The sequence below is a fragment of the Mauremys mutica genome, chromosome 2 (genome assembly GCF_020497125.1).
Source record: "Mauremys mutica isolate MM-2020 ecotype Southern chromosome 2, ASM2049712v1, whole genome shotgun sequence".
Taxonomy (NCBI): Eukaryota; Metazoa; Chordata; order Testudines; family Geoemydidae; genus Mauremys; species Mauremys mutica.
The window spans coordinates 284,572,895-284,599,998 of record NC_059073.1 but is presented as its reverse complement, the minus strand read 5'-3'; the positions used below and the strand labels follow the sequence as shown (position 1 = coordinate 284,599,998).

The window sequence follows — 27,104 nt, the reverse complement described above, 5'->3', positions numbered from 1 at the left end:
CACCATTTATAGACTGCTGCAGGAGGAAGTTTGTGGAGCTCCCCATTATATTTTGAGTCCCACCTTTGTAATGGGCACTGGCTATAACAGAGCTAAGTTTGATGGAACTTTCATTTTTATTCTTGTGATTCTGAACATATAATCCATGCAAAAGCATTAATTCAGCCCTTGACTAGAAGTAGTTCAGAGCCCTGTTCTGGAAATGACCATCACTGTAATCTCATTTGACTTCAGAATTGGGGCTTGCCATTCAGTTACTTCATCTCAGTGTGCATTGTGGCAAATGGAAGCATTGATTTATGTAAGTTTCACAGTCATCCTTGCATGCTGTGGCCAGAAGTTTGCTTCCAGTTGCTGCTTTGGACTCTGAAATGGAGAGCAAGATGAGACTGCAGCTGTCTAGCCCATATTCTGAGGCATGAAAAAGCAGGCCAGTAAAGAGTCTTACTAATTGTGTCCTATTTCTACCACTGATTTTAGCTACCAAAATTGTTTTGCTACATTCATCTATATTGCTTATATTCATCTCCAAACATTTGATATTCTTTCAAGAAATAAAAATACAGAAAGCAGTTTGTGTATTGCATGAGAGCTTTCATTTCCAGCTGTGTATTGTAAACTGGCAGGAAAAAACCTATTCAACCTTATGACTTATACATATGTGACTTCCTGTTGCTAACTGCTAGTGAGTAGTGCTGTGCATCTCTGGTTAATGTGCAGAAATTTACATTTTTCATTGTGCTGTTTTTTTCTTTAGCCACCAGCTAAATACCTCCTGCCAGAACTGACAGTACTGGACTATGGGAAGAAATGTGTGGTCATTGATTTAGATGAAACATTAGTACACAGTTCATTTAAGGTAAATATACTCTCAAGTGGTCTTTGCTACTTGATCATATAAATGTTAGTGAACATGATATAGACAGTAATCTTCTTAATATATTAACTAGTTTTACAAGCCACCCATGAATGTTCTGATAACTGGATCGTTTTCTTGATTCCATATAGACCGCTCTTCATAGAAAAAAGGTGCCCCAATAGACCATTTCCTTATTAGGATGTTGTTGTTGTTTTTTTGTTCTCCTCCCCCCCCCCCCCAAATGGATAGACCTTGAAAAGAGCCTTTTCAGTCCTCTCCATCACTATGCATTGTTGCAAGAAAGTTTTCAAAGTTAGTTTGTCATTCCGGATAAACCTTTTGTGTAATCTCTCTCTTCTCCAGAGACGACAAATACACTGCCTCCTTTGGGAGCTGTTCCATCGTCCAGTTCCTATAATTATTTTCCTGTTCTTTTTGGTTGTGGTGAGGGACAAGGAGGATAGAATGACCAATGATAAAGTAATGAATACTTCTTGTTGCAAGAGAAAGGAACAAGAAATAAGACATTAACTGAATGATCACTCAGTCCTGTCACTTCAGTAGCTAAATATTCCAGCAGGGTTCAGTATTTAACATATGTAGAACTTGCTGTCCTGAAAAACTGACTTTCTGAAATGTAAATTCTGCTGCAGTTGAGTCTAGAAATCATAGCTGTGGAAAATGGAATTTCATGGCCTCTGTGTGCTAGGTGGGTGTATAATTATGCTAGAAGAGATTGTGAATATTATATTAATAAATCCTTGGTGCCTGTAAAAACTGCGTTTTGTGCCAGAAAAGATTGCTCCCAATGTCATGGGGTTAAGTAAATAAGTTTGTCACCATCTCTACTCTAGTCAGCACATTAAGTATTCCGCCTCCATTACAGGAAGATGGGTGGTGTACGGCTATTGCTGGTGAGTCAGTCATTTTGAAGCAAATTTTGAAGAGCTTTAAAAATTTCTGTCCTGGAGTGTGTTTATTGTTCATGTAGGATGTAGCATTAGAACAGGAGCAGTGACCGTTTCAAATTGGCTCAGAAATGAGATCATCCTTCATGTTCTGCAAATCTGAGGCATTATAAAACATCTTGCTTTTATAGGAAGATCTTTAAGCACCACTGGTATGTTTCCTTACCAGGAGCAAGTGCCAGTAACTTTGTAGTACTTCTAATTTTGGTTATACTATATTTTTCATTACAAACATAAATCTTTTATTTTAATCCTAGTAAATATTCAGTTGCCAGACACTTGATGTTGTAAACCATAGTTCATTAGTGGTCTGAATCTGGAAACAATTTTTCTTGGTTGACTTTAAAAAGACCTTATATGGATATATGGTTATGCATACACTCATGATACAAAGTCAGGCTGAAATTGTAGGATTGTATAGATTTATAAACTGTAACAGACTTCAGTGCCAAATCCCTGACTTTTGTAGTCACTCCTGAAGTTATACTTGGGGAATTTTCTTAATGTTCTATCAAGGTAGAAGCTCATTTGGGCTCTTAAAGGAAAAAATACTCATTTTTTGTACAGCTATTAAATTATTTACAGATAATTTAGGCCAAAATAGCAAGGGGGGAGGGGCACGGGCAGGATGAAGAATATTCAAGAAAGGATGCACGGCATCCACAAAAGTAGCAGGAAATCAGTATCAATCCACAATGTGAAAAATCAGTGTTAACCAAATGCTCCCTAAATTGTGAGTGCTGTGGTTCCTTAGTGAAAATAAAATGTATATCTCTTCAGGTTATTCTAGCCAATTAATTTAAAATCATTTGAAAGAGTGTATCATCTCCTCAACAATTGACATCAATCGTTTGATCAATCAAACAATTGACAAATCCCTTGTCCAGAGCAGAGGTTTGCACATACTGAAAAGGTTTCGTGCTCCCTTGCATTCATTTTCATAGTTGACAGTGGGAGTCTGTAAGGGGAAAACCAAATGCTAAAGTAAATGACTGTAGTTATTCTGTAGCTGGCACTCTTTCCAGTGCATCTCAGTGGTACTGGTGAGCTTTGTGCTGCCTTTCATCTGAGATGAGACCTTTGCCTGCTTCTGGTCACTAAAGAGCTCGTGATAATTTTCACAAGGGTTGAGTTAACAACTTCTGTATGTCCAAGCCAACTACCTGTTTGAATAATTGAATTCTAACTACTTAAATTCCTCCTGCAGTTTCCTTTAGTTGTGGTATTCTTCACTAAAATGCTCTGTGGTCATGTGCTCTGTTTCACAAATATTCTACCCCAGGAGTTGGCTACTTTTAAGTGGGGAGGTTGTGTGTGACAGCATAAAAATACGTTGAGGCCCTTCAATATGAAAGACTTTACATAAAAGGCATTAATATACTTTAAAAATACATAACAGTAATTTTGCAATGAAATAGCTGCAGATGCTTGTGTTTAGCAGCAACTAGAGATAAGGGGTGTGTGTGTGTGTGTGTGTGTGTGTGTGTGTGTGCGCGCGTGCGCTCCTTTTTTAAGACAGCTTCCTGAGGGAATATTTCTCATTTTCCCTGTTTACTTCCTCAGCATATCTGAGCAGAGTGAACACCTGAAGGATGAGGGAAGGGAAGGGTGTTTTAGAATGAGGGGGAGAGCATCATCAGAAATGGTAATTCAGTAGTGTAATGACAAATCCCCATCATGAGACAATAGAAACAAATATTAAAATCAAACTATTGAATCCGGGACATACTTTGCATTCTCTCACCATCCTTATGTAAAACAATCCCAGGCCCTATGCAAAATCTGAGTTTAGGCATATTGAAAAATTGCTGTGAAGTGTATTATTCAATCTATGCTCTATGAAATTTTTACTTTTTAATATCAAAATAGGCAATTTTTCCAGCTTTTTATATTCACTGTGGGGGAAAGATTTCCAAAGGCTCATATTTGGAGTTTTAGTGGAAATTAGGAACCTGACTGCTGTTGGTGCCTTTGAAAAGCTCCCCCTGTAATGGTATTTACACTTGTTTTTTGAAAATATTATCTTACTTTGTTGTCATTCTTTCTAGCCAATTAGTAATGCTGACTTCATTGTTCCTGTTGAAATTGATGGAACCATACATCAGGTAAGCATTGCTGTTAAATTGGGCTCTAATTTGTTCATAGATTCGTAGAGATTAAGGCCAGAAGGGACTTGTATGTCACAGGCCAATATCTTGTGCGCTCTGACCCCTTGATTTTTTGAGTCACTCTTTTCCAGGATGTAGTTCCCCGTTCTGTAGGAATGGCCTTATTCTCTGTTCCTAGATGTATAACTTTGCATTTGGCTGAATTAATGCACAGTACTGATCGCTCTGTATGACTGTGTCCTCATCTTATTTAATACTCTGCCAGTCTTGGTCATCTGCAGATTCTGTCAGCAGTTATGTTATATTTACTTTGTACTGCATACAGTTGCTCAGTGTTTTGACAAACAGGAACTTACACATCAAAAATTAGTTAAATATAACTCTTTTGCTTATTTTAAAAGCTAAAAATAATCTGACTTTAAGCACATTATTCAGTAACCAATAATATCCTTAAACTGAAATTTAGCAAGTATTTTGGAATGACTAATTCCAGAGGGAATTGATACAGCCAAACTTTGGCTAAAATAAAAGATGAATTACTGTGTGCAAAGGATATGTTCTCGCTTCTACATAGAATAAAGCTGCTGTCTGCTTTGTCAGTTGCTCACAACACACCTGAAGCTTGTAAGAAGCAGGATTGCAACTCACATTCTTGTTTTATGTGGCATTGCTTTGAGTAAATGTGTGTTGTTCTGTAATAGCACTAATACAGTTCAGTTATAACTCCAGAAAAAAGTCACTTTAAGCTTTTTGGGTGACACGCTGCATTACATTGTAGCCCTGGTGTTTTGGACTTTGATTTCTGCGTATTGGACTATTTCCTCAATTTTAGTTTTTATTCATTTATTACTGTCAGTTCTTAATTTTAAAGGATTTCAGAGATATGGGAATATTTTAATACAAAAAAAGATGATGATTTTCAGTTATTTTACATAGTTTTAGTTGCCAAAATGGAGGTTTTCATCTTCTCAGGCTGGTTAATGGCCTACCTGATAAGTTGTGTCTAACTGCCAGTGTCCCTCTAACTGCTTCAAAACTCTTTCTAGAATCTTCTCCTCAGGACTTTGATATCAATTTCTGACTCCTCTTGTGGATTCTAAGCTTCTCCAAGCATGAAGTGATCTAACGTCTTATTTACAAACATTGTCTGTCCAGGTAACACCTATTTCTAAGACATTTATCATTCCCTAAAAGCACAGACCAACAGAATCAGATTATAAATTGTAAAAACACTAAACTATGCAAAATAGAATTAAAGCTGTATGCCAAGCATTCATGCTTTTATATTCCTTCCTCTCGCCATTCACCTTTGGTCTGTATTTAGATTTTAAGCCCTTCAAGTCAGGTTCCTTGTAGTCTCCTATGTCTTTCAAGTGCCTAGTCCATTTAGGATAATATGGACAACATTTTCAAAAGTGACTAGTGATTTTTGTACCTCCGTTTTTGGGACTTCTACTTCAGACACCTTAAGTGAGATTGATTTTCAAAACATGGTGAACATGTACTTTCTGAAAATCAGGCCCCTTTAAAGGTATCTCAGATTGGGCATCCAAAAACGGAGGCACTCAGAATCACTTTTGAAAATCTTGGCCCACATAAATAATAGTCATAAGTTTCTCCCTCCAGACAAGCTCAAATATTGCAGTTTTTATTAAAACTAGCCTGCACTAGGTACTATAAACTTGGATCCTAATATTCTGATGAATTGAGCCTGCTAATTGGTTAAAATACCTTTTGTTGGTTAGAGTAGGTTATATGCTAGATTGTAAAAATAACTAATTACATTTCTTAGCTGTGTATAATTTAGTTGTGTGTGTATATAAGTATAATTCAACCTGAAGAGCTCTGTGTAGCTCAAAAGCTCATCTCTTTCACCAGCAGAATTTGGTCCAATAAAAGATATTACCTCACCCACCTTGGTCCCAGGATAGTAGAGACAACATGGTTACAACACCACTGCAAGCAGTCTTGAGTAATCAGTTTAGTTATTGCCTGCACAAATATTGTTGTGTCACTACTTATCTGAAGACTGTTCAGTAGCCTGTAAAATAAGGTGGTAATCTTAGTCTGATTCCTGAAATGAAAATGTATACATTGCAAAAATTATCCACACAAATGTCACCATTTGACACACTTGTTAAACTTCTTAGAGGCCAAAGATTAAATGACTGAAATATCCTTTAGAATGGTGGTCCCTCTGCCAGCAGTGATTGTATGCCTGTTCTGTGGTGGAGAGCTTCAGTTTTTAGGATTATTAATCTTTCATCAGCACACTTACAAGGGACAGGAGTATGTATATTTATTATTTTCTGGGTTTTTTTATTTTTTTTTGTGTGTTGTGATCATGTCCAAAGGCCCACATAAGGATTAGGATTTCATTGTGCCAGGAGCTGTACAAATACACAGGTAGACAGCTGCCCCAAGAGTATACAGTCTAATTTTGAAGCAAGATGTCAGGAGTGAATGTGACAAACAATAGGCGGAAACATAGTAGGTTAACAATAAGATCAGAGTCTCATACATTGCACAATTTGATGGCACTACATATGTATGTATCCATTATATCAATTAATATTACATACCAAAACACAAACTACATTAAAAGAATGTTAAGTTTGAAAATCAAACACTCAGAAATAAAGAAATACAAGAATTAAAGGTGCCTGTTCAGTCCCCATCTTCATTCACTACAGACCTTCCAACTTCTGCAATAGCTTACTGCAGTTAAGCACTAAGATCTGGTGAATGCATGTGCAGTTCTGAAAAACTGCGTCCAGAGGGTGGAGGTTTTTTTTCATGTGTATGATAAATAATATGAAGGGTAATTGTCCCTTCCGGAGACTTCCTGTTATATTGGGCAAGTAATTTTAAACACTGTGAATTTCCATTTCTTCATTTGTAAGATGGGGATAATACTTCCATTCTTAACAGATTGTTTAAAAAATGAATTGTAAAGCATTTGAGATCTGGGGGGAGGGGAGAGCCACCTACTTGCCTCAATGGGGAGGGTGAACTTGATGGGGCTAGCAGTGGAAGGAGACACCCTAGCAGTCTATCTAGTAATATTGGGGGGGGGGATCAGATTAATAGATGTCAAGGCTGGATGAGAGGGACTTTTATGATCTAGTGTGACCTCTTGCATAGCACAGGCCATAGAATTTCCCCATGTGGTTCCTTAGTTATTTGTCCGAATCGGCCATCCTTGTATTATGTATAAACTCCTTAAAACAGAAAGATCATTGAACAATTGAGAAGTATTTTATACCCATTTTAAATAAGACAGAAGCTCTGAAATGTTATGAAGTTATACAAACAATAGTTAAATCTGCTGTGTCAGAAAGCAGTTGAACTTTGTAAAGCAGCAGGTTGTCTGAAAAAGCCTGAGCTTACACTCAAGGGCTCTGTTTTAGGTAGCATCTACACTGCGAAGAAAAACCCACAGCACCAAGTCTGAAAGCCTGGGCTCAGGCTATGGGGCTAAAAATAGCAGTGTAGATGGTCCTGCTTGGGCTGGAGCCTGGAAAGGGGAGAGGGTCTTGGGAGTCTGAGCTCCGGCCTAAATGGGAACATCTACACTGCTGTTTTTAGCCCCGCAGCCTGAGCCCACAAGTCCAAGTGAGTTGCCCCGGGCTCTAAGATGCTGTGCTGCTGTTTTTTCATTGCAATGTAAACAAGAAAAGGGTATGTGTACACTGCAATTAAACACCCACAGCTGGACTTCGTTAGCTGACTCGGGTTCATGGGGCTCTGGCTGCCGGGCTATAAAACTGCAGTGTAGAGGTTCAGGCTCAGTCTGGAGCCTGACCTAGGGGACCCTATGATGGAAGAGGGTATGTCTACATTGCAATTAAAAACCTGAGGCTGGCCCCTGCCAGCTGACTCAGGTTTGCGGAATTTGGGCTAAGTGACTGTTTCACTGCAGGGTAGACTTCTGGGCTCAGACTGGAGGCCAGGGTCTAGGACTCTTTGAGGTGGGAGGTCCCCAGAACTCAGGCTGCAGCGCAAGCCTGGAAGTCTACCCTGCAATGAAACAGCCCCTTAGCCCAAGCCCGGCAAGCCCGAGTCAGCTGGCAGGGGCCAGCTGCGAATTATTAATTGTAGTTTAAACATACGCAGAGGGTCCCAGAGCTAGGGCCCAAGCCTAAGCATCTGCACTGCAATTTTATAGCCCAAGTTAGCTGTCACGGGCCAGCCACAGGTGTTTAACTGCAGTGTAGACATACCCAAAGTTGCATTTTTGTGCTGTAATTTTCTGAAGTCCTGACATTTCGCTCCACTGGCAGCGCTTGGCTTTCCCCCCACCCCTCCTCCAGCGGACATTCCCTCTCTCCCCCTGATATTTGTCCTGATATTTTCTTCATCTCATCTGGTCACCCTATCATTAAGTTTGTTTTGAGGAGGTTTATCAAGGCTTGAGATGGGCCCACACAATACAATAAATCGTTGTTTCTCAACCTTTTCCATACTGCAACTTTGACATTTTCCATACCAGGACCATCTCTCTCTGTAACTCACTTCCGGTTTAATAGCATGGGAAGGACCAGGTGGTTGTGACACCAAGGTTGAGAAGCCATGCATTAGAAGGTTTAAATTCTAGTGCCCAAGAGCATCAGTAGGCTCTACTCAGTTGGCTAGTAAAAGGTAGATAACATTTTAAATGAAGTGACTCAGAAGTTTGGACTTGCTCTTTGGAATGTTCTGTGTGCTTGACAATACTGTATGGTAGCTTTTGATAACTTACTTTATACACTCTCTGTAGAAGAAACTGTTGACACTGACACAGCCCCTTATACGCATCCCCCCATATGATGAGTATAAGGATCCTTAGTATAGGTAGTTCTTTGTCCATTATCCAGGTTGCCTTACCTAACTTGATTCATGTCTTACACTTGAGTGTTTAGGATCAGAAAGGGCAGCAAGCAACAGTTTGATTTGGCCTGGTTTTGGACTGAGTTCTTGTTCCTTACTAGGACTTTGATCTAAAGTTGCCATACTTTGTAGTGAACAAGGCTATTGGTTGTTCCGTGTTTTAACAGTATATTAATAAAGAAAAAATAATTTTTAGCCAATGAAAATAAGAAGTGTTTTGGAAGTTTATTTAGAATACTGTATGTGATTTTTTTTTCAGTGGGGAACAACTTTAAATACAGACTTTCTCTTCGTAAAGGACTGAGTTCCTCAATTATTCTCCTGGAAAAGGCTGTGACCTGGTTCAAGTAATCCAGGATAGGCTGTGTACAATCTAATTGGCCTATTCTTGGTTACTTGCACTGGGAGGCAACCATGACAAAGTGGACCAGATATGTGAAGACTCAAGAATCCACATTATTTTCCCCCCTTTCTGTTAATAGGAAATGCATACCCAGTGAAATGAAGATTACCGGTGCTTGAGTTGTCTTGGTCAGAGTGTTCTGCTATTGCATGAAGATTCCAAAATTCTAAACCTAATGTTTTAAAAACTTACTTTATGGTCCTATTTCTGCATTACAATGAAGCTTGCTCTTCTGTTTACAAATATTTTATTCTTCAAAATTGATACTTTCATATGACAGAGAAAACTTATCTGTAAATATACTCTAAAACAGTTGTACTTAATTTGGGTTATGCCACGTATAACAGTTCTAAACTAAAAACTGACAAATATATGCAGTATTGTAAGACCTTGCCTAAAGCCTGGAAATACCTTTTAAATGTTAATATCCAAGTGAAGGTTAATAAAAAGTGATGATATTCCTTTAAACAGTTACCAGAATAGAGTGGTAATTAGCAAAACATGCAGCTCAAGAAGTACAGATATGAAAGAAATGTTTTTTTCCCTCCCCTGAAGACAGTATGTAAATCTGAGAGAAAAGCCAGGAGTCAGTCAGTCTAGAGACTTGAACTGAAGACATCATATAACAGAAAAAAGCCAAGCCACAAATAAGCATGCAGCATTGCGATTCAAGTCCAGTAACTAATGAAGCAAAGAAAATAACACACTAAATGAGAATGTGAGGAGGCAGAGAGAAAAGAACTGCACTGTCAAATGGAGAAAAGGTTTATGTGAAGTAGACCAAGGGATTTTGTAGAGGATTACCAACATACTTGCAGTTGCTACCAACACCTGATAGGGTTGCCAGCTTTCTAATGGCACAAAATTGAATACCCTAGCCCTGTCCCTTCCATGAGGCCCCACCCCCCTCACTATATTCCCCCCTCCCTCGGTGGCTCGCTCTCCCCTACCCTCTCTCACTTTCACTGGGCTGGGGCAGGCACTTGGGGTAAAGGAGGGGTTGAGGGCTCCAGCTGGAGGTGCAGGCTCGGGGGGGGGGGGGCTGAGGATGAGGGGTTTGGGATGCAGGAGGGGGCTGCGGGTTGAGGCAAGGGGTGAGGGGTTCAGGAAGGGGTGAGGGGTTCAGGGTGTGGGAGGGGATCTGGGCTGCAGGTGCAAGCTCTGGGTTGGGGCCAGAGATGAGGGCTTTAGCGTGCAGGAGGGGGCTCTGGGTTTGGGGGAGATCAGGGCAGGGGGTTGGGGCTCAGGGCTGGGTTGTGGGCTTATCTTGGGGCTCCCGGTCAGCGGCGCAGTAGGGGGGCTAAGGCAGGCTACTTGCCTGTCCTGACACCGCATTGTGCATGCCTCGGAAGCGGCCAGTGGGTCCGACACTAATAGGCAGGGAGGGCAGGAGGTTTGCTCTTGCCCACTGCAGGCACCCCTCCCCCCAGCTCCCATTGGCCGGGAACCGGTGCTTGGGGCAGGGGCAGCATGCAGAGCTCCATGGCCCTCTGCTCCTTCCCCCCACCTAGGAGCAGAACTTGCTGGCCACTTCCGGAGCACAGCACGGTGCCAGGACAGGTAGGGACTAGCCTGCCTTAGCACCGCAGCACCACTGACCAGACCTTTAACGGCAGGGGCGGCTCCAGGCCCCAGCACACCAAGAATGTGCTTGGAGCGGCATGCCGCGGGGGGCGCTCTGCCGGTCGTCAGGAAGGCGGCAGGCGGCTCCGGTGGACTTCCTGCAGGCGTCCCTGCGGAGGGTCCGCTGGTCCCGCGGCTTTGGTGGAGCATCCGCAGGCATGTGCCGCCGTGCTTGGGGCGGCGAAATGGCTACAGCCGCCCCTGTTTAATGGCCCAGTCGGTGGTGCTGACCAGAGCCGCCTGGATCCCTTTTCGACGGGTGTTCTGATTGAAACTGGACAGCTGGTCACCCTAACACCTGGTGGCAACTTTTCAGAAAGCATCTTCTATAGGGGAATGCCTCCTCTCCCCCAGCCCCCTCCCCGCGAAGCACTCAGAAACCTTGTTTAGAAAAACATTCCACTGTTGGAGGAAGTGTGCGTGTGCAAGCAGGAAACGGGTAGGCCTTATCCAGAAATTAGAAGTGGTTCTGTAGCATGTACTAAGAACCTCACACACATAAACAGGCATCTGAATTAGTGATGAGGAGAAAATCTAGCGGCAGGTGCCCAGGTGGCATAAAAAAGAGAAGAAACTGAACTAGGGAGGCATGAGAAGGCCTGGAGTCCCGTGTCATAATGTGATGCTGCTTCACTTAGAGTGACACTGCCTTGTTCCAGTTCAGGTCAACTACCTGCTGACTGCCACAGAAGCCCTGCAAAGGAAACATAAAAGAACTGATTTCAAACTGTATTTCTATTTCAACCAACCTTTATCTGTGAGTTTGTATACAAGAAATGCAGTTTTACTGTAGGTTAGATTCATAGATTCATAGACTTAAGGTCAGAAGGGACCATTATGGTCATCCAGTCTAATCTGCACAACGCAGGTCACAGAATCTCACTCACCCACTCCTGTAACAAACCCCTAACCTATGTCTGAGTTATTGAAGTCCTTAAATTGTGGTTTAAAGACCTCAAGGTGCAGAGAATCCTCCAGCAAGTGACCCGTGCCCCATGCTGCAGCGGAAGGCGAAAAACCTCCAGGGCCTCTGCCAATCTTTCTTGGAGGAAAATTCCTTCCTCACCCCAAATATGGCGATCAGTTAAACCCTGAGCATGTGGGCAAGACTCACCAGCCAGCACCCAGGGAAGAATTCTCTGTAGTAACTCAAATCCCACCCCATCTAACAACCCATCACAGACCATTGGGCCTATTTACCTGCTAATAATCAAAGATGAATTAATTGCCAAAATTAGGCTATCCCATCATAACATCCCTTCCATAAACTTATCAAGCTTAGTCTTGAAGCCAGATATGTCTTTTGCCCCCACTACTCCCCTTGGAAGGCTGTTCCAGAACTTCACTCCTCTAATGGTTAGAAACCTTCATCTAATTTCAAGTCTAAATTTCCTAGTGTCTGGTTTATATCCATTTGTTCTTGTGTCCACATTGGTACTAAGCTTAAATAATTCCTCTCCCTCCCTGATATTTATCCCTCTGATATATTTATAAAGAGCAATCATATCCCCCCCATAACCTTCTTTTGGTTAGGCTAAACAGGCCAAGCTCTTTGAGTCTCCTTTTATAAGACAGGTTTTCCATTCCTCGGATCATCCTAGTAGCCCTTCTCTGTACCTGTTCCAGTTTGAATTCATCCTTCTTAAACATGGGAGACCAGAACTGCACACAGTATTCCAGATGAGGTCTCACCAGTGCCTTGTATAACGGTATTAACACCTCCTTATCTTTGCTGGAAATACCTCGCCTGATGCATCCTAAAACCGCATTAGGTTTTTTAACGGCCATATCACATTGGCGGCTCATAGTCATCCTGTGATCAACCAATACTCCGAGGTCCTTCTCCTCCTCTGTTACTTCCAACTGATGTGTCCCCAATTTATAACTAAAATTCTTGTTATTAATCCCTAAATGCATGACCTTGCACTTTTCACTATTAAATTTCATCCTATTTCTATTACTCTAGTTTACAAGGTCATCCAGATCTTCCTGTGTGATATCCCGGTCCTTCTCTGTGTTAGCAATATCTCCCAGCTTTGTGTCATCCGCAGACTTTTAGCACACTCCCACTTTTTGTGCCAAGGTCAGTAATAAAAAGATTAAATAAGATTGGTCCCAAAACCAATCCCTGAGGAACTCCACTAGTAACCTCCTTCCAGCCTGACAGTTCACCTTTCAGTATGACCCGTAGTAGTCTCCCCTTTAACCAGTTCCTTATCCACCTTTCAATTTTCATATTGATCCCCATCTTTTCCAATTTCACTAATAATTCCCCATGTGGAACCGTATCAAATGCCTTTCTGAAATCAAGGTAAATTAGATCCACTGCATTTCCTTTGTCTAAAAAATCTGTTACCTTCTCAAAGAAGGAGATCAGGTTGGTTTGGCATGATCTACCTTTTATAAAACCATGTTGTATTTTGTCCCAATTACCATTGACCTCAATGTCCTTAACTACTTTCTCCTTCAAAATTTTTTCCAAGACCTTGCATACTACAGATGTTAAGCTAACAGGCCTATAGTTACTCAGATCACTTTTTTTTCCCTTTCTTAAAAATAGGAACTGTATTAGCAATTCTCCAGTCGTACGGTACAACCCGAGTTTACTGATTCATTAAAAATTCTTGCTAATGGGCTTGCAATTTCATGTGCCAGTTCTTTTAATATTCTTGGATGAAGATTATCTGGGCCCTCCCGATTTCATCCCATTAAGCTGTTCGAGTTTAGCTTCTACCTCGGATGTGGTAATATCTACCTCCATATCCTCATTCCCATTTGTCATCCTACCATTCTCCCTAAGCTCCTCATTAGCCTCGTTAAAGACTGAGGCCAAATATTTGTTTAGATATTGGGCCATGCCTAGATTATCCTTAACCTCCACTCCATCCTCAGTGTTTAGCAGTCCCACTTCTTTGTTTTCTTATTTATATGGCTATAGAACCTTTTACTATTGGTTTTAATTCCCTTTGCAAGGTCCAGCTCCACATGGGTTTTGGCCTTTCTCACTTTATCCCTACATGTTCTGACCTCAATAAGGTAGCTTTCCTTGCTGATCCCTCCTATCTTCCACTCCTTGTAGGCTTTCTGCTTTTTCTATGGCTGCTTTGGCATACGGGAGAACATGTTATATTGCAGGTACCCACAGTTTAAATGCCTGGGTTGGATTTCGTAATCATAGTCCACAGGAGGAAACACTTTTGTAACCTAGTGAGCGGAGATGGGGGATTCTTTGTGTTGTGACTGTTAAAAAGAAAAGGCACTAACAAGGCACACAATGTCTCATCTGTGGATACAGTAGAACCTCAGAATTACAGACACCTCAGGAATGGAGGGTGTCTGTAACTCTGAAATGTTCCTAACTCTGAACAAAGCACAGTTCGGGCTCCAGATCCAGCAGCTGATACTCTAGGCCAGTATTCAGCAGCAGCTGAGCTCCCTACTCAGCCCTGACATGAGTTTGCAAGCTTGTCCTCCTCCTGGTGTGGGTGTGTGTATGTGTGAGAGAGAGAGAAATGGGGAAGGGTATGTGTTCCCCTCTCAGCGGAGGGGGTGTGTGGCAATGAAAGCTGCGCAGACCCCAGCGCTGCTCCTGCTCTGCTGTGGCTGCCATGGGGGTGGGGACAAGCAGCCCAGATGTGCCTACCTATAAGAGGCAATGCAGGCACAGTGCAGTACTTGACACCTCCCCTTTTTGGCGGGCGTGTCTTTGCTGCTGTCTGATTGGTTACTTCCAATTTCACATGGTGTCGGGTTGACTGGTCAGTAACTCTGGTGTTTGTATCTTTGAGGTTCTACTGTAGATGGTTTCAGTACACTGAGAAGGGAATTCTCACATATTTGGGGCTGTTGTGTAGCTAAGGGAGGAGGATGATATAAAGCTAAAGAATTTAGAGCTTGAATGTTTACAAACAGTTGATGAGTAATGTGCCTTGCTATTTTCTATTTCTTTTGTTTGGCCTTAACTGATTTACTGTCCTGAAGACCAGAAGCAAAGGAATAAACTTAAATTGATGGAGTGCTTCTCCCACTGTTGCCACACTTAGTTGTGTATGGTTTCTTGGGTCAACAGAAGGGAAGCAAATTGTTAAAAGATGCATTATGAATGATTGAGTTTGTGAAGCTGCACTTCTTACCTCTGTGTTGTAAAAGTTGCATTTGGAAGGTAAACCCTAGTCCATAAACCCTAGTCAAAGTATCTCTCAGTGAGTCCAGCTTTTAATGAAAAACTAATGGTTATCGTAAAAGGGGAGAGAGACTTATTTGCCACACTCCTATCGAAATCCAAGAAACTATAGTGCAGTTACCTGGGAAAAGAGAGCAACAGTTTAATAAACCTGTTTCTAATATAATCTATTGTACACTTAATTTGCCACGGTAATATTAAAAAATAGGGCATCAAAATGAAAACCAGGCTACAAATTGTCCTCCACTTCCAAGTGTGAATGTACTGAGAGTCAGCTCAGGTGGCAAAAGTAAAGTTCAGTTCCGATGTAATAAGAATAATAATCTAATCCAGCAAACTGGTTTGAGGTCCATGTACACTTCTACCTCGATATAATGCTGTCCTTGGGAGCCAAAAAATCTTACCGTGTTACAGGTGAAACCGTGTTATATTGAACTTGCTTTGACCCACCGGAGTGCGCAGCCCTGCCCGCCCGGAGCACTGCCCTTCCCAAACAGCCTGGCCCCCGCCCCCTCTCATTTCCCACCCCCCCGACTGCCCCCTCAGAACTCCTGACCCATCCAAACCCCCCTCCCGCTCTTTGTCCCCTGACTGCCCCCTCCCGGGACCCCCCCCACCCCTAACAGCCTCCCCAGGACCCCATCCAATCCAATCCCCCCCACTCCCTGTCCCCTGACTGCCCTGACCCAGTCCACACCCCTGCCCCCTTACAGCCCCCCCCACCCCTCGGGACTCCCATGCCTATCCAATTGCACCTGTTCCCGGTCCCCTGACTGTCCCCCAGGACCTCCCAGTAGCACATTCCTACGTGGAGCAATTTAATACACTACACCTGCCCTCCATACACTTTTGGAACCCCGATGTGGCCCTCAGGCCAAAAAGTTTGTCCACCCCTTGTTTAAGCCTTTATGATGCAATGTCCCTTCTTTTCCCTTACTAACTGCTTTTAATTTTTACATTATGAAGTTCCAACTGGTGTTTCCATAGCTTTCTCTTTCACTGTGTATATGTATGGGCTCACTGCACTTTTTTGCCTTTTAATATCACTGTTAACCTAATGAAAATAATATATTAGCCAGTAAAACTCCCTTAAATAACACACAAGGCATTAAACCAGTTCAGTTTTGCTTGTTTTATCTTATGATAGAGAAACCTATTTAATTTACCAGGCTTTTGTATTTAAGAGTATTTCAGCATTGTAGATTTCTTCTTAAAGTGGGAATTGCTAATTCAGTTCCATCAAGAACCTTTATCAAATGGTAGCAAGCAAGATAAATAACATAATTGTTTAAAGTAAACATTTAACTCTCCCCTCCCCCGCATCCTGCTAATTTGTTATTGTTTTTACCCTATTGTAAACTTCCTGGATAGGGACTGGCTTTATCTAGGTATTTTATATGAACACCAAGCACATTGTCGGTGCTTAACCAATTTAGTAGCCATATCAGTTGCAATAAACAACTGGTTCTTGCTGCAAAATGACAGCATGGCTCCTTTGCTGGAGCTACTGCTGCCTGAAAGGAGGAAAACCCAGAAGATTTACTGTATTTATGACACAGCCTCAGCTGAAGGGTTTTTACATGCCCAGTACAACTCAAAATATACACTGGAAACTCATTTCTCCATTGAAGAGGCAAACGCTTGTATTTTATTAATGGGTTTGGAAAATCAATAAAAAGCAGCCAGGGCCGGCTTTAGGAAGCGCGGGGCCCGATTTGAACAGTTTCGACGGGGCCCTGGCAGGGATGACTAAAAAAAAAACACATGGCGCTTGTATTCACCGGGTGGTGCTCCAAGTCTTCGGCGGCGGGTCCTTTACTCGCGCCAGGTTTTCGGTGTCACTGAAGGACCTGCCGCCGAAGTGCTGCTGAAGACCTGGAGCGAGTGAAGGACCCCCCGCCGAAGACCAGAGCCCTGCCAGGTGAGTAAAAATTTAAAAGGAGCCTCTAGCCAGGGAAGGGATTCTCGGGCACTTGTCCCCCCTCCCCCCCGGCGGCTCTGCCACTGGGCGCGGGGCCCTCTTAGGCGCAGGGCCCGATTCGGGGGAATTGGTGGAATTGGCCTAAAGCCGGCCCTGCAAGCAGCAATAGAGTATGTTGTTTAACTTCCAGAAACAACATTTGAAGAGAAGTATTTTATTTACAGAAGAAAAGGAAGAAGTCAGTACATTTCAAAACTCCTCCCAACACAAGATAAAACTTTCCCTCAGATGTTGTTTCCTCTCAAGAATTCAAGAAATGTTCAAGAATTGAAGAAACATAAGCATCAAAGAGGCATGCTACTTACCGGCGCTCAGGCCCAGATTTTTAAAGTTATTCAGGAGTTGCTATGATCAGCAATGCCTAACTGATTTAGGAGCCTAGGTCTCATTTTCAAAAGGGATTTAGGTACTTATGAACCTAAATCTAATCAACTGTCAATGGGATTTTTGCTCCCAAGTGCCTAAATCTCTTTTGAAAATGAGATTTAGTCTCCTAAATTAGACAGATGTAACACTGAGCCTAGCAATGTCTAAATATCTTTAAAAATGGGGGACACAGTTCTTATTGCTTTGGTGCCCCATTACATATCTGTCTTTTCAGTTTTAAGGGGGGAGGGATAGCTCGGTGGTTTGAGCATTGGCCTGTTAAACCCAGGGTTGTAAATCCTTGAGGGGGCCATTTAGGGATTTGGGGCAAAAATCTGTCTGGGGATTGGTCCTGCTTTGAGCAGGGGGTTGGACTAGATCTCCTGAGGTCCCTGCCAACCCTGATATTCTGTGATTCAATGTATCTTTCCAGCAGGACACAGTATTACCAGTGTGCAGTCAGCATGGAGCTATCAAGTACATATGTTCAAATATTTCATTATTTAATATTATGCTTTGTCTTATATCAGCCTTTTCCTTCACCTGAGCCTCCTGTGTCACATATTAGTTCTGCCTACCAATTTTAGGCTAACTCCAGACCTTTTGGCTTAAGCTTCATTTCACCTAAACACTTACTGTCATTTCAGGTCTATGTATTGAAACGACCACATGTGGATGAGTTTCTCCAGAGGATGGGAGAGCTCTTTGAGTGTGTACTCTTCACAGCCAGTCTAGCCAAGGTTTGTCGTCGCCTCTTCCTTCTCTTTAGTATTTTTAATGCTGGTTAGTGGACATTTTGGTTGGGTTTTCTGTGGATGATTGTTTTCCTCACTCGGTATGATCTTAATTTTTCCCCTTTTCTGCTTCTTTGCCTGACAGTGTGTACTTTGTCTGCTAGTGTGTGGGTAAGTGTTTCCATGGTAACAATATCACATATGGGCTTGTCTCATAATGTAGCCTCCATGCATTGCTCATGATGCCAATATGAAAGGCTTACAAGTTACCATGGTTATAGTGGGAAATTAGAACAAATAGTGTACTACATGAAGCAGTATATTAAAGCTGGGCATGAAATAAGGTATGCTATATCTTAGCTGTGTAATCAGCCAATAGTTCAGAAAGTACTTTGGTGCAGAAAACGTAGGACACAGATGTCTGAGATGTGACTGTGCAGTTATAATTTTGGTTGAGACTATTACATGCTCTTCATAAAGCTTGATCTATTTAGCATCTGAAAAGCAATATTTTGTGCCTTTTTAGCTTTGGTGAAATAGCATCTTATGTAAGTAGTTTTGTAGTGGACAGTGCAGCTTTAGTTCTTCAATATTTCCGGTGGATTTGTATTTGTGGTTTTGATTTTGAAGTGAAATCAGTTGATTGGTAATTTTTTAAAATTAATTTTATTTAAATATCTTTGGTTTAGTAACGTAAGTTAAATTCTAAACTTTTTGTGGCTTTCCATAGACTCTAGAAGTGGGAAAGACCTGTTAAATCATCTAGTTCATCTCCTTGTCAGTGCAGGATTGTGTGTTTTTCCAATATTGTGTCCAGTCAAGTTCTAAAAGCCCCAAAGCAGGGGATTTGCACTAGTTCTCTTGAAACAGCCTTAATAAAAGGAAAGATTTATTGACAGCAAGATCTATTTTGCTTGTTGTTCAATTTAGAAAAGTCCCATCAAATGATCACTCATATCTTTCAAAGAAGTTGTGCTAATTGTAATTGTCAAGGATATCCGGTCTTACAGTTTGGTTTCCTATCTAGGTGACTCTCCCCTCCCACCCTTTTGGGCCATTACTATCAATTCTTGAGTCAAAATTCTTGCCATCATGTGCTATGATACTTGCATTATCTGTGAGGTGTGATATCTGTGCTGGCATTATTCAAAGGAATGTTACAAATGGATATTTTTATTAGATATTTTTGCCTATCCGCTCATGGCTGGAGTGTGCATGTTTTGGGGATCTTCAGATCCCTTGCTGACATCACACGTCAACATGCATTATTGACAAAGGCACATCATAAATTAGGCAAAGTCAGATGCCTCCACCATTATCCTTGACTTCACAGGTACATGGAATTGAACTCGGTACGAGTAGCTGCAGAAGTGGCATCGTGTGCTCTAGGTTTACCATTACTTTTTCATGCATTTTTACAGTAGTGTTAAGTGAGATCTCTGAACTCATCAGCTTGTAGGTGTTAAAGGACAAATGTAAAGAGCCCGTATTGAGATGTGTTAAGATAATTAGTAAATCATAGCAAGCTTTACAGTGCAAGTTACTTTCTTTCTGAAAGATAACTGTACTGCAGTCCAGTTACCAATTTATTACCAATTGTAGCTTTGCTAGCACATAACATTAATGTTAAGGAAAAAAAGATGAAGCAAAGCAGATTGTAGTTCTATAATTGTCCCTTTTATTTGTCCTTAATGTTTAGTTCTAGGAAACATTGCTGTACCTACAGGCATGAAATTTCAGTTTTTTTAACTTCTGAATCATATTAACTTCTGTCTTTAAGTATGCGGATCCAGTAGCAGACTTGTTGGATCGCTGGGGTGTGTTCAGGGCAAGACTCTTCAGAGAATCCTGTGTTTTCCACAGAGGAAATTATGTGAAGGATCTGAGTCGACTGGGAAGAGAGCTGAGTAAAGTTATTATAGTGGATAACTCTCCTGCGTCTTACATCTTCCATCCTGAAAATGCAGTAAGTAGTCCCAAGGTATAACTTTCTCTCTTTGGTCTTCCATGGTCAAGATTCCACATTCAAACAATATTAAGTACTCAAATTTATTTTCGAAGTGTTAACTAGCGTCAACAGCATCATCCTTCTCTGAAATGTTAAGTAGAAGATCAGGTTCTAGTGCTAGCTGTCACATAGTTAGATATAAGCCAGGCTTCTCCACACTACTCTGCCAATTCATCTTTCTCATGTCCAGCTTTCCTTCAATTTTTAGCTTTGGGCATCTTCTGAAGAGACTGCTAATTGTGCAGAAAAACACCAAACTGTGTGATGTCCTTATAACCGCTCCCGGTACAGGCTGTTAGAAGGAGGATATTCACCCAAAAACCTTAAAACTATGTTTGTTTGTTTAATGGTGATTACAGTAAGAGGGGCTTATTTGAACTGCTGTGGGTACTCTGACTTGGTTTCATATGAGTGAAGTTATTTTAATAGACAAGCTAATAACTATTTTTACTGGCACAAGTTGAATACCTGTCTTTGTGTTTTTTATTCATATGTTTTCCTTTATTGTGAATTAAGATTGTATTTGGGGAGAATTGGCAGACCTGATGCGGCTTCCTAACCCTCCTTTCCTTATCTGCTAATTAGAATTTCTGTTATGGATCATTCTGTGATTAGGAATACTAGTCAACCAGCTTGTCCAACTTTAGAAATAAAGCAAAGGGAAAAGAGTGGGTTTTGGTGGTAGTATAAATGCCAGTAATACAGATATTTCTCACTCAAGGAATTTCTTCATATTTCCCTTTGGAGATTGAGAGTAGAGATCCTTGCTCTTGGGATGTGCAATTCACATGAAGCCTGGAACCCATTGGAAAGCTTTTGCAGTTGGGAGTTGCACAAACAGAAACCTCTTCATCAACCACCACTCACACGCATACACTTCACTTGCTAGTCACCTAGCAATCTGGGGCTCCCTCTAGTTCCCTTGAAACATTAAGTTGCTCATCAGGCATTTTCTTTGTTTTTGAGGATTATTTTTTTGTCAGTTGTTAGATTTAGTGTAGCTTTTAGCTGATATGGTAAAAAGTGAAGGTTTAAGGAAAGCTTCTTAAAACATCGAATTTCTGAACTCAGGCCCTCAAATCCTGATGCTTGAGTGAGAGACCGTACCTGTTTAGTGCCACATCAGGCTTCAGTTTACCAGCTCTGCATGCAAGGATCAGAAGCCTCAAATCTAATCCATGCTAATGGTTAAAAATCAAAGCCAGCTCCAGACCACTTTTTGATGTTATAAAATCCAGTGCTAAAAAGTTATCTGAGTCATTAAGTCCTGTGTGGAAAAGCACTATAAGCTAGTGGCAATTCCAGTCTCTGAAGGACCAGAGAATGAGACTAGCTCCAAAGCAGACTCTAATGCATTACTTCAGTAAGATCCCATAGTGGTAATACACAAAATGCTTCCCTAGATCCCACTCTACACCTTTATGGAGCATTATTCTCTGAACCTTTCCTCAAAATCTGATGTACAGTACAGAACAGCTGGGTATTTATTGTTCAAATATTTCCTCCTCAATTACACTTCCATAAGGGTTTCTTGATCCATGCATAGGCATCTATATTGACAGTACTCTAAGGAGAAAGAAGAGAGACTCACCTGTAATTGGAGTTTTTCGAACTAGATTATCGGTGCAGAGTCATAGTCTGCACCCTACTTCAGGCTATTCTGGATTCTAAGGAGGCAGAAGACATGTAACCTTGCTTGGAACATTCCACATCTGGAAAGAGTCTGCAATTAGCTTTCCAGCGGTTCCAGTCTTGATGTGGGTGTGCAAGTTTATCTTAAGGAATGTGGGTCTGAACTGGCAATGTACTTGAACCTCAGTTACAGGTGAGTAACTTTTTCTTTATCATGGTCATTAGCTGCAGGTAGGATGCCTGCCAGTAGGTGCTGTAAGCTAATATTCTGAGGTAGATGGAAATTGTGCATGTGTTCTTGATATAGCAAAGCCTCTTCTATTCTTTTCTTTCTCCGTTTCAGGTGCCTGTGCAGTCCTGGTTTGATGACATGACGGACACAGAGCTGCTAGATCTTATTCCTTTCTTTGAAGGACTAAGCAGAGAGGAAGAAGTTTACAGTATGCTTCACAAACTTTGCAACAGGTAGCCCTTAAATCTGACTGCTGCTGGTTGATAGCAGTTGCTACAGACTCTTTCTCCATCTCTCACAACTCTTTCAAACTAAGCTCTGAGGAGGCTGCTCCTGTCAGAAGTGCTACTCTTGATCTTCCTGTTACATTGTACACGAAGGACAATCATGAGTGATGCTAGTAAGCCTTCAGAAGCCTGACATCCTAAGGTCACGTGTTCAGACTACTTTTTTAAAAAAGAAAAAAAGAAGCTATTTTAAATGGGACTCTTTTAATGACTTTCGTAAGTGGACACGTTTTCCTGGATCAGCTTTTCTTAAAACATGCCAAAAAAAGAAGCTTGTTGTATTTCAGCAGTCAAATTTCTCCCCCTCCCACTATGCAGACAGTTCCACCCTCTGCTTAGAGCAGTTGACCTGACTCTGAATTTTTTTCTTACAGAATGAAGTGCCTTTTTGAATGTTATTTTAAGATAAAAATTCATTTTGTATGAGGTGTATTTCCAGACATCTTTTAGTCTTGTATTGTCTAAACGCTTTAAAAAGGAAAAAGGAATTTTTTATAGAGCACTGTAATATATGGTAACAAAGGAAAAAGTTGAAACAAATATGCTGGGGTCCTGTCTCCATGGTGATGTTAAGTTGTATTAATTACATTTTGTCATGCTCAGAAGGTTTAGGAGTTTGGGGAGGGGTGATTTTGGTTACAGGTTTGTGTTACTATGGTCTTACTCATTTTGGACATGGTTTGAACATATCTGCAGTTGTTTGGGTATTAGGGTATGATAGAATTGGGAAAATGTGGTGGGAAATAGATCTCAAGCACCTTTTATGTTAGATGGATCAAGTTCTATTATCTCTGCTAGCGCACAACTGCCATGCTGTCCAATTTTTTAAAACATCATAATGAGAAACCCATTATATTGGGGGGAAAGGAGGGAGAATCTATTTATTGATCTAAATTCTTACAAAAACCCATCTGGGTAAGCTGGATGCATGCTGAGCTGTTAAGAGTATTTTTTCTCTTAATTGTTGCTACTGTATACTCACCAAATGGAGTTGACCATCGGCTGTTATACTGTTCTTTGCCACTGTGCCTGCGCTACAAAAACATTTGCTGTAAGCTGCAAATTTGGGCAATAAATGAAATGCAGGTGATATACCCCACCCTTATGTAGTAAACTTGTGGTATATGACATACCAGATAACTCAGTTAAAGGTGACCTGCAAAGGACTTTGCAAAATGCCTTTTGCTCCTTTATGCACCATAAAGAAGCAAATGGAGGTATGAGCCCAGTTTATTTTAAAGTGGGGGCTTTTTTTTTTTCCTGCTTGTGTTTTTCCTTAGAAATGTCAGGAATGTTAACTGGTCTTTCCTGGTTTTTGCTGAACACTTGTTGAGAGTCTCAGATGCAGATTGGGAGCCATATCACCCCTGCTGGAGATGTGTTTAACTCAGAATTCCTTTCTCTAACGTACTCTTCAGGCTTTGGAGTTAAATAGGTGTTTAACTTCGCATGTTAAAAACAATATAAAAATCTCACTAAAAATCCTGTCTTCTCAGTTCACTTGGTTTTCATTCATTTGTGATGTCATAATTACACTAGTTCTTCATCCAGGGTAGAAAGTCCTGAATTTCTGATGTTAAAAACACATGTAACTTTTTTCTTTTTAAGCCTTTTGAAGCAAAAAGGCACAGCCCTTTTTTTCCTTTCCCGGGTCACCTTTTAACCATTTTTGCACCAGTAGAAATCTAGTCAGACAAATTAGCCATATTTGGCAGGCATCAAGCAAAGTTAAACTAATAATTTGGTGCTCTAATTAGCCTACTGTCAAATGCCGCAGGATAGATACAAGTTGCCTTTTTACAGGTATGGCCAATAGGAATTACAAGAAGCTGACCTGGATTGTCATCCTTGGCTAAAACATTTACTAAGCATCTTAATAAATTGATTCCTAAAAGGGTGGGCCAGCCTACACAGGCCTGGAATAGATTATCACAGGGGCAGTATAAGACTGAGAGAGGATTTGTCTCTTTGCAGTGCAGCTTTGCACTGTGCTCACAGTGTTTCTCAGTGAGGGTGTTCTAAGCAGTACCATGACATTTGAGTCTGTACGGCATCACTTTTTTGTTCTCTTACCAGTTGTCATTACCTTAGTACTGTATGTTTTTATGCCAGAACTAAATTCTGACCATTTAAAAAAAAAATCTGGATGGTTTTGAAGGACGTATGGATTCTGGTTAGTCCATTAAATTTGCGTTCAATTTAAGATCTTTAGTTTTGTTTTTTAATACAGAGTAATGAAACCATAAACTGCCAAAAAGTTGTTCTCTGAGCAGTATTTTTAACTGTATTTGTGATCTCTGTGCCTCAGATACAGTCTGCAGGGAAGTATTCAGGTTGTAGTTTATTGTGCAGGTGTGATGAGAATGGCTGAAAAAAATTCAAAGATTTTCATACAAGTATTAGACCAAACAGTCTTACCAATTAGACAGTGAATAACCCCTTCATGAGACATTACCATTTAGACAGTTGTGATCTGTTATAGATAAGACAAACCATGTCATTAGCTGTTCACATTTATAAAAGCAGTGATTTCATGAACCCAGTTGCCTTAAATGTCTGTGAATGAATGTTGATATTAAAGTGACTTGTATTGTTTTGAAATCAACATGTAATGGACAACTGAACTTCTGTTCCCACATCTGAAACCATTTTAACGACTAATACTACACAATCACTGTCTTTATGTTGTTTCTGTACAGTTTTAATGCTGTTTGGGCTTTTGTAATCCAAAAAGTTCCAGAAAAAATTGGCTTTATAATTTCAACTGATAAAGCATACAAAATAACACGCAGCTCTCAAAAATGACAAAATCAGGGGTATAACATAGTAATATTTCTGATCCATGCTAATATTGTAAGTGCATTTTATATATGATTTTTGTTTGAGTTCTAATCATGGTAAATTTCACTCTAGAATGTGAGAATATTTTTGGATAATACCTGATTCCTTCTGACATCAAATGGGGTGGTTGTTTAAGATCAAGTTTTGGGTTTCCTAAGTGTTTGGATTTTTTATAGTATGTGAGCAACTATCATATATACCTTTTTTGCACTTTATTTTCCCACACTTAAAAAATCCAGATTTTTATGAGATCTTTTGGTTTATATATAGCTATATATATTTGAAGCACCTAGATTTTAACAAAGCAATATAGTTCTAAACATAATGCCAGAAGAAGTAGTAGAATGTTTGTAAAAATTGCAATATGATTATTTTGGTTTTTACTTTAATTAAAGAGATTTTGAAAATCAAAACAAAATCAAATTATTTCCCAAAGTTCTTCCATATTTACAAGTGCAGTAGTGCATGCTGCATGTGGGTCACCATGACTGTTATAAACCCTATCTTTCAATTATAATTCCCAGATATTATTGCAATACTATTAAAAAGTCTTTCCCAGTGGATCATTCAGTTCAGCTAAAAAAATGCTACCTGACCCGAAGTTCCGTTGTCCTTTCTGTGTTGGATTAAAAAAAAGTTTATTTGCCTGCATAGGGATATATATATAGATAGATAGATAGATATATATTTTAATTTAAAAAGTAAGGCAGAGTGCCATAAATTCTTGAAATTCAACTAAAATGTTATGATTAAATTGCCATCTGTAAACTAGGGCTGTGCGCAGAATATTTGTTAAACACCAGGAAGTTTTGAATGGAAGATTTTAGCAAATGTACAATACTACTGTATTCATTTAGGTAGCTTTGGGGAAAAAAACCAACTGTTTCTTGTTTTTACCTTTAATTTCTTTTTTTAAAAACAGTGAAGTTATACATGGAAGAAACCTGTCGCCTGAAGAGCTTGGTTATCAGTGTGTTCAATCACTTTATCACGGCATGATTTTGATTAGAGTGGTCGGGGGACAATAAAATCTCTAAATTACACTCGCTTGTACTGGGTTTGCCGCTTTGAAATTTCAATGTAAAAAGTCTGTAGCGATATAATTTACAAACACACACAATCCTATGTTTTACAGAATTTTTTTACTAATAAAACACAGAACCGCACAGCCCTATTGTAAAAGAAAAAAATGTTTGTGCCTCTGATTTCAAAGGTGCTGTGATGTAGGCCTTTGTGTGGTGAGGAGGGCAGGTGAGACTTGGGTTGGGGAATTGCTTGAAATTCTATAGGCTAACTATGCAAAATGAGCTGTTAGTTTTCTGTTCACATTTTATTGTAACAATCCAGCTGTCTGGCTTTTTGTTAAAACTCTTCTGGGAACTTAAGAATAGTAAGCAATGGACATGTTGCTTGTTTGTCTAATAATGGAGCTGTTTACACTTTAATGCAATGAACAATCCAGCAATACTTGAGAAACACTACATATACAGTGTGAGTGTTTTGAGGCGAGAGAAGTGTTGTCAATCAGGTATTGAATGGTTTCTTTACTGTCACAAATAAAAGTTTTTAACAATTTAGATACTTGTGCATGTAATACTTCTCTGAGAAAAATTCTGTCCTCTTATTGCCACTTCCCCTTCAGTACTGATCATTTTTCTCTTCTGTCAGGGTCTTTATTCCTCTGAGTGTGGTTTCTCTGTAGATTGGTAGAATCATTCACCACCGTTTCGCTCCCCCCCCTTTTTTTTTTAAAGCATGTATAGTAGTTCTTACAGAATACCCTGACACCTGCTTGTGCAGACAAGAGCTGATGAACTCTACTGAATAAATTGCTGATGACTCCGGCAGATGTTCCTGCTATTTAGATCTCTTGGATGAGATCATACTATAACTTGTTCAGGTCTTAAAGATGTAACTTATTTTTGGAGGACTCTCAATTCGGCTGCCTGAATAATTCGGCTGTTTTATAATATTTGCCATAGTTTAAGAAAAATCTCATTAAATTATGTA

At 40.4% G+C, this 27,104-nt stretch overlaps 1 protein-coding gene across 2 annotated transcripts in view; it reads left to right on the top strand.

The window, feature by feature from the left end:
- CTDSPL (CTD small phosphatase like) overlaps window positions 1–26,671 on the top strand; it is a 125,267-nt gene extending 98,596 nt beyond the window's left edge. For both annotated transcript variants that reach the window (XM_045005459.1, XM_045005458.1), the window contains 5 exons: window positions 758–859; window positions 3,876–3,932; window positions 18,008–18,100; window positions 19,875–20,060; window positions 22,078–26,671. In XM_045005459.1, the coding sequence (XP_044861394.1) occupies window positions 758–859; window positions 3,876–3,932; window positions 18,008–18,100; window positions 19,875–20,060; window positions 22,078–22,203 (564 nt within the window). In that variant the 3' untranslated portion in view covers window positions 22,204–26,671. The remainder of the gene's footprint in view (window positions 1–757; window positions 860–3,875; window positions 3,933–18,007; window positions 18,101–19,874; window positions 20,061–22,077) is intronic.
- Window positions 26,672–27,104: the final 433 nt, after the last annotated feature.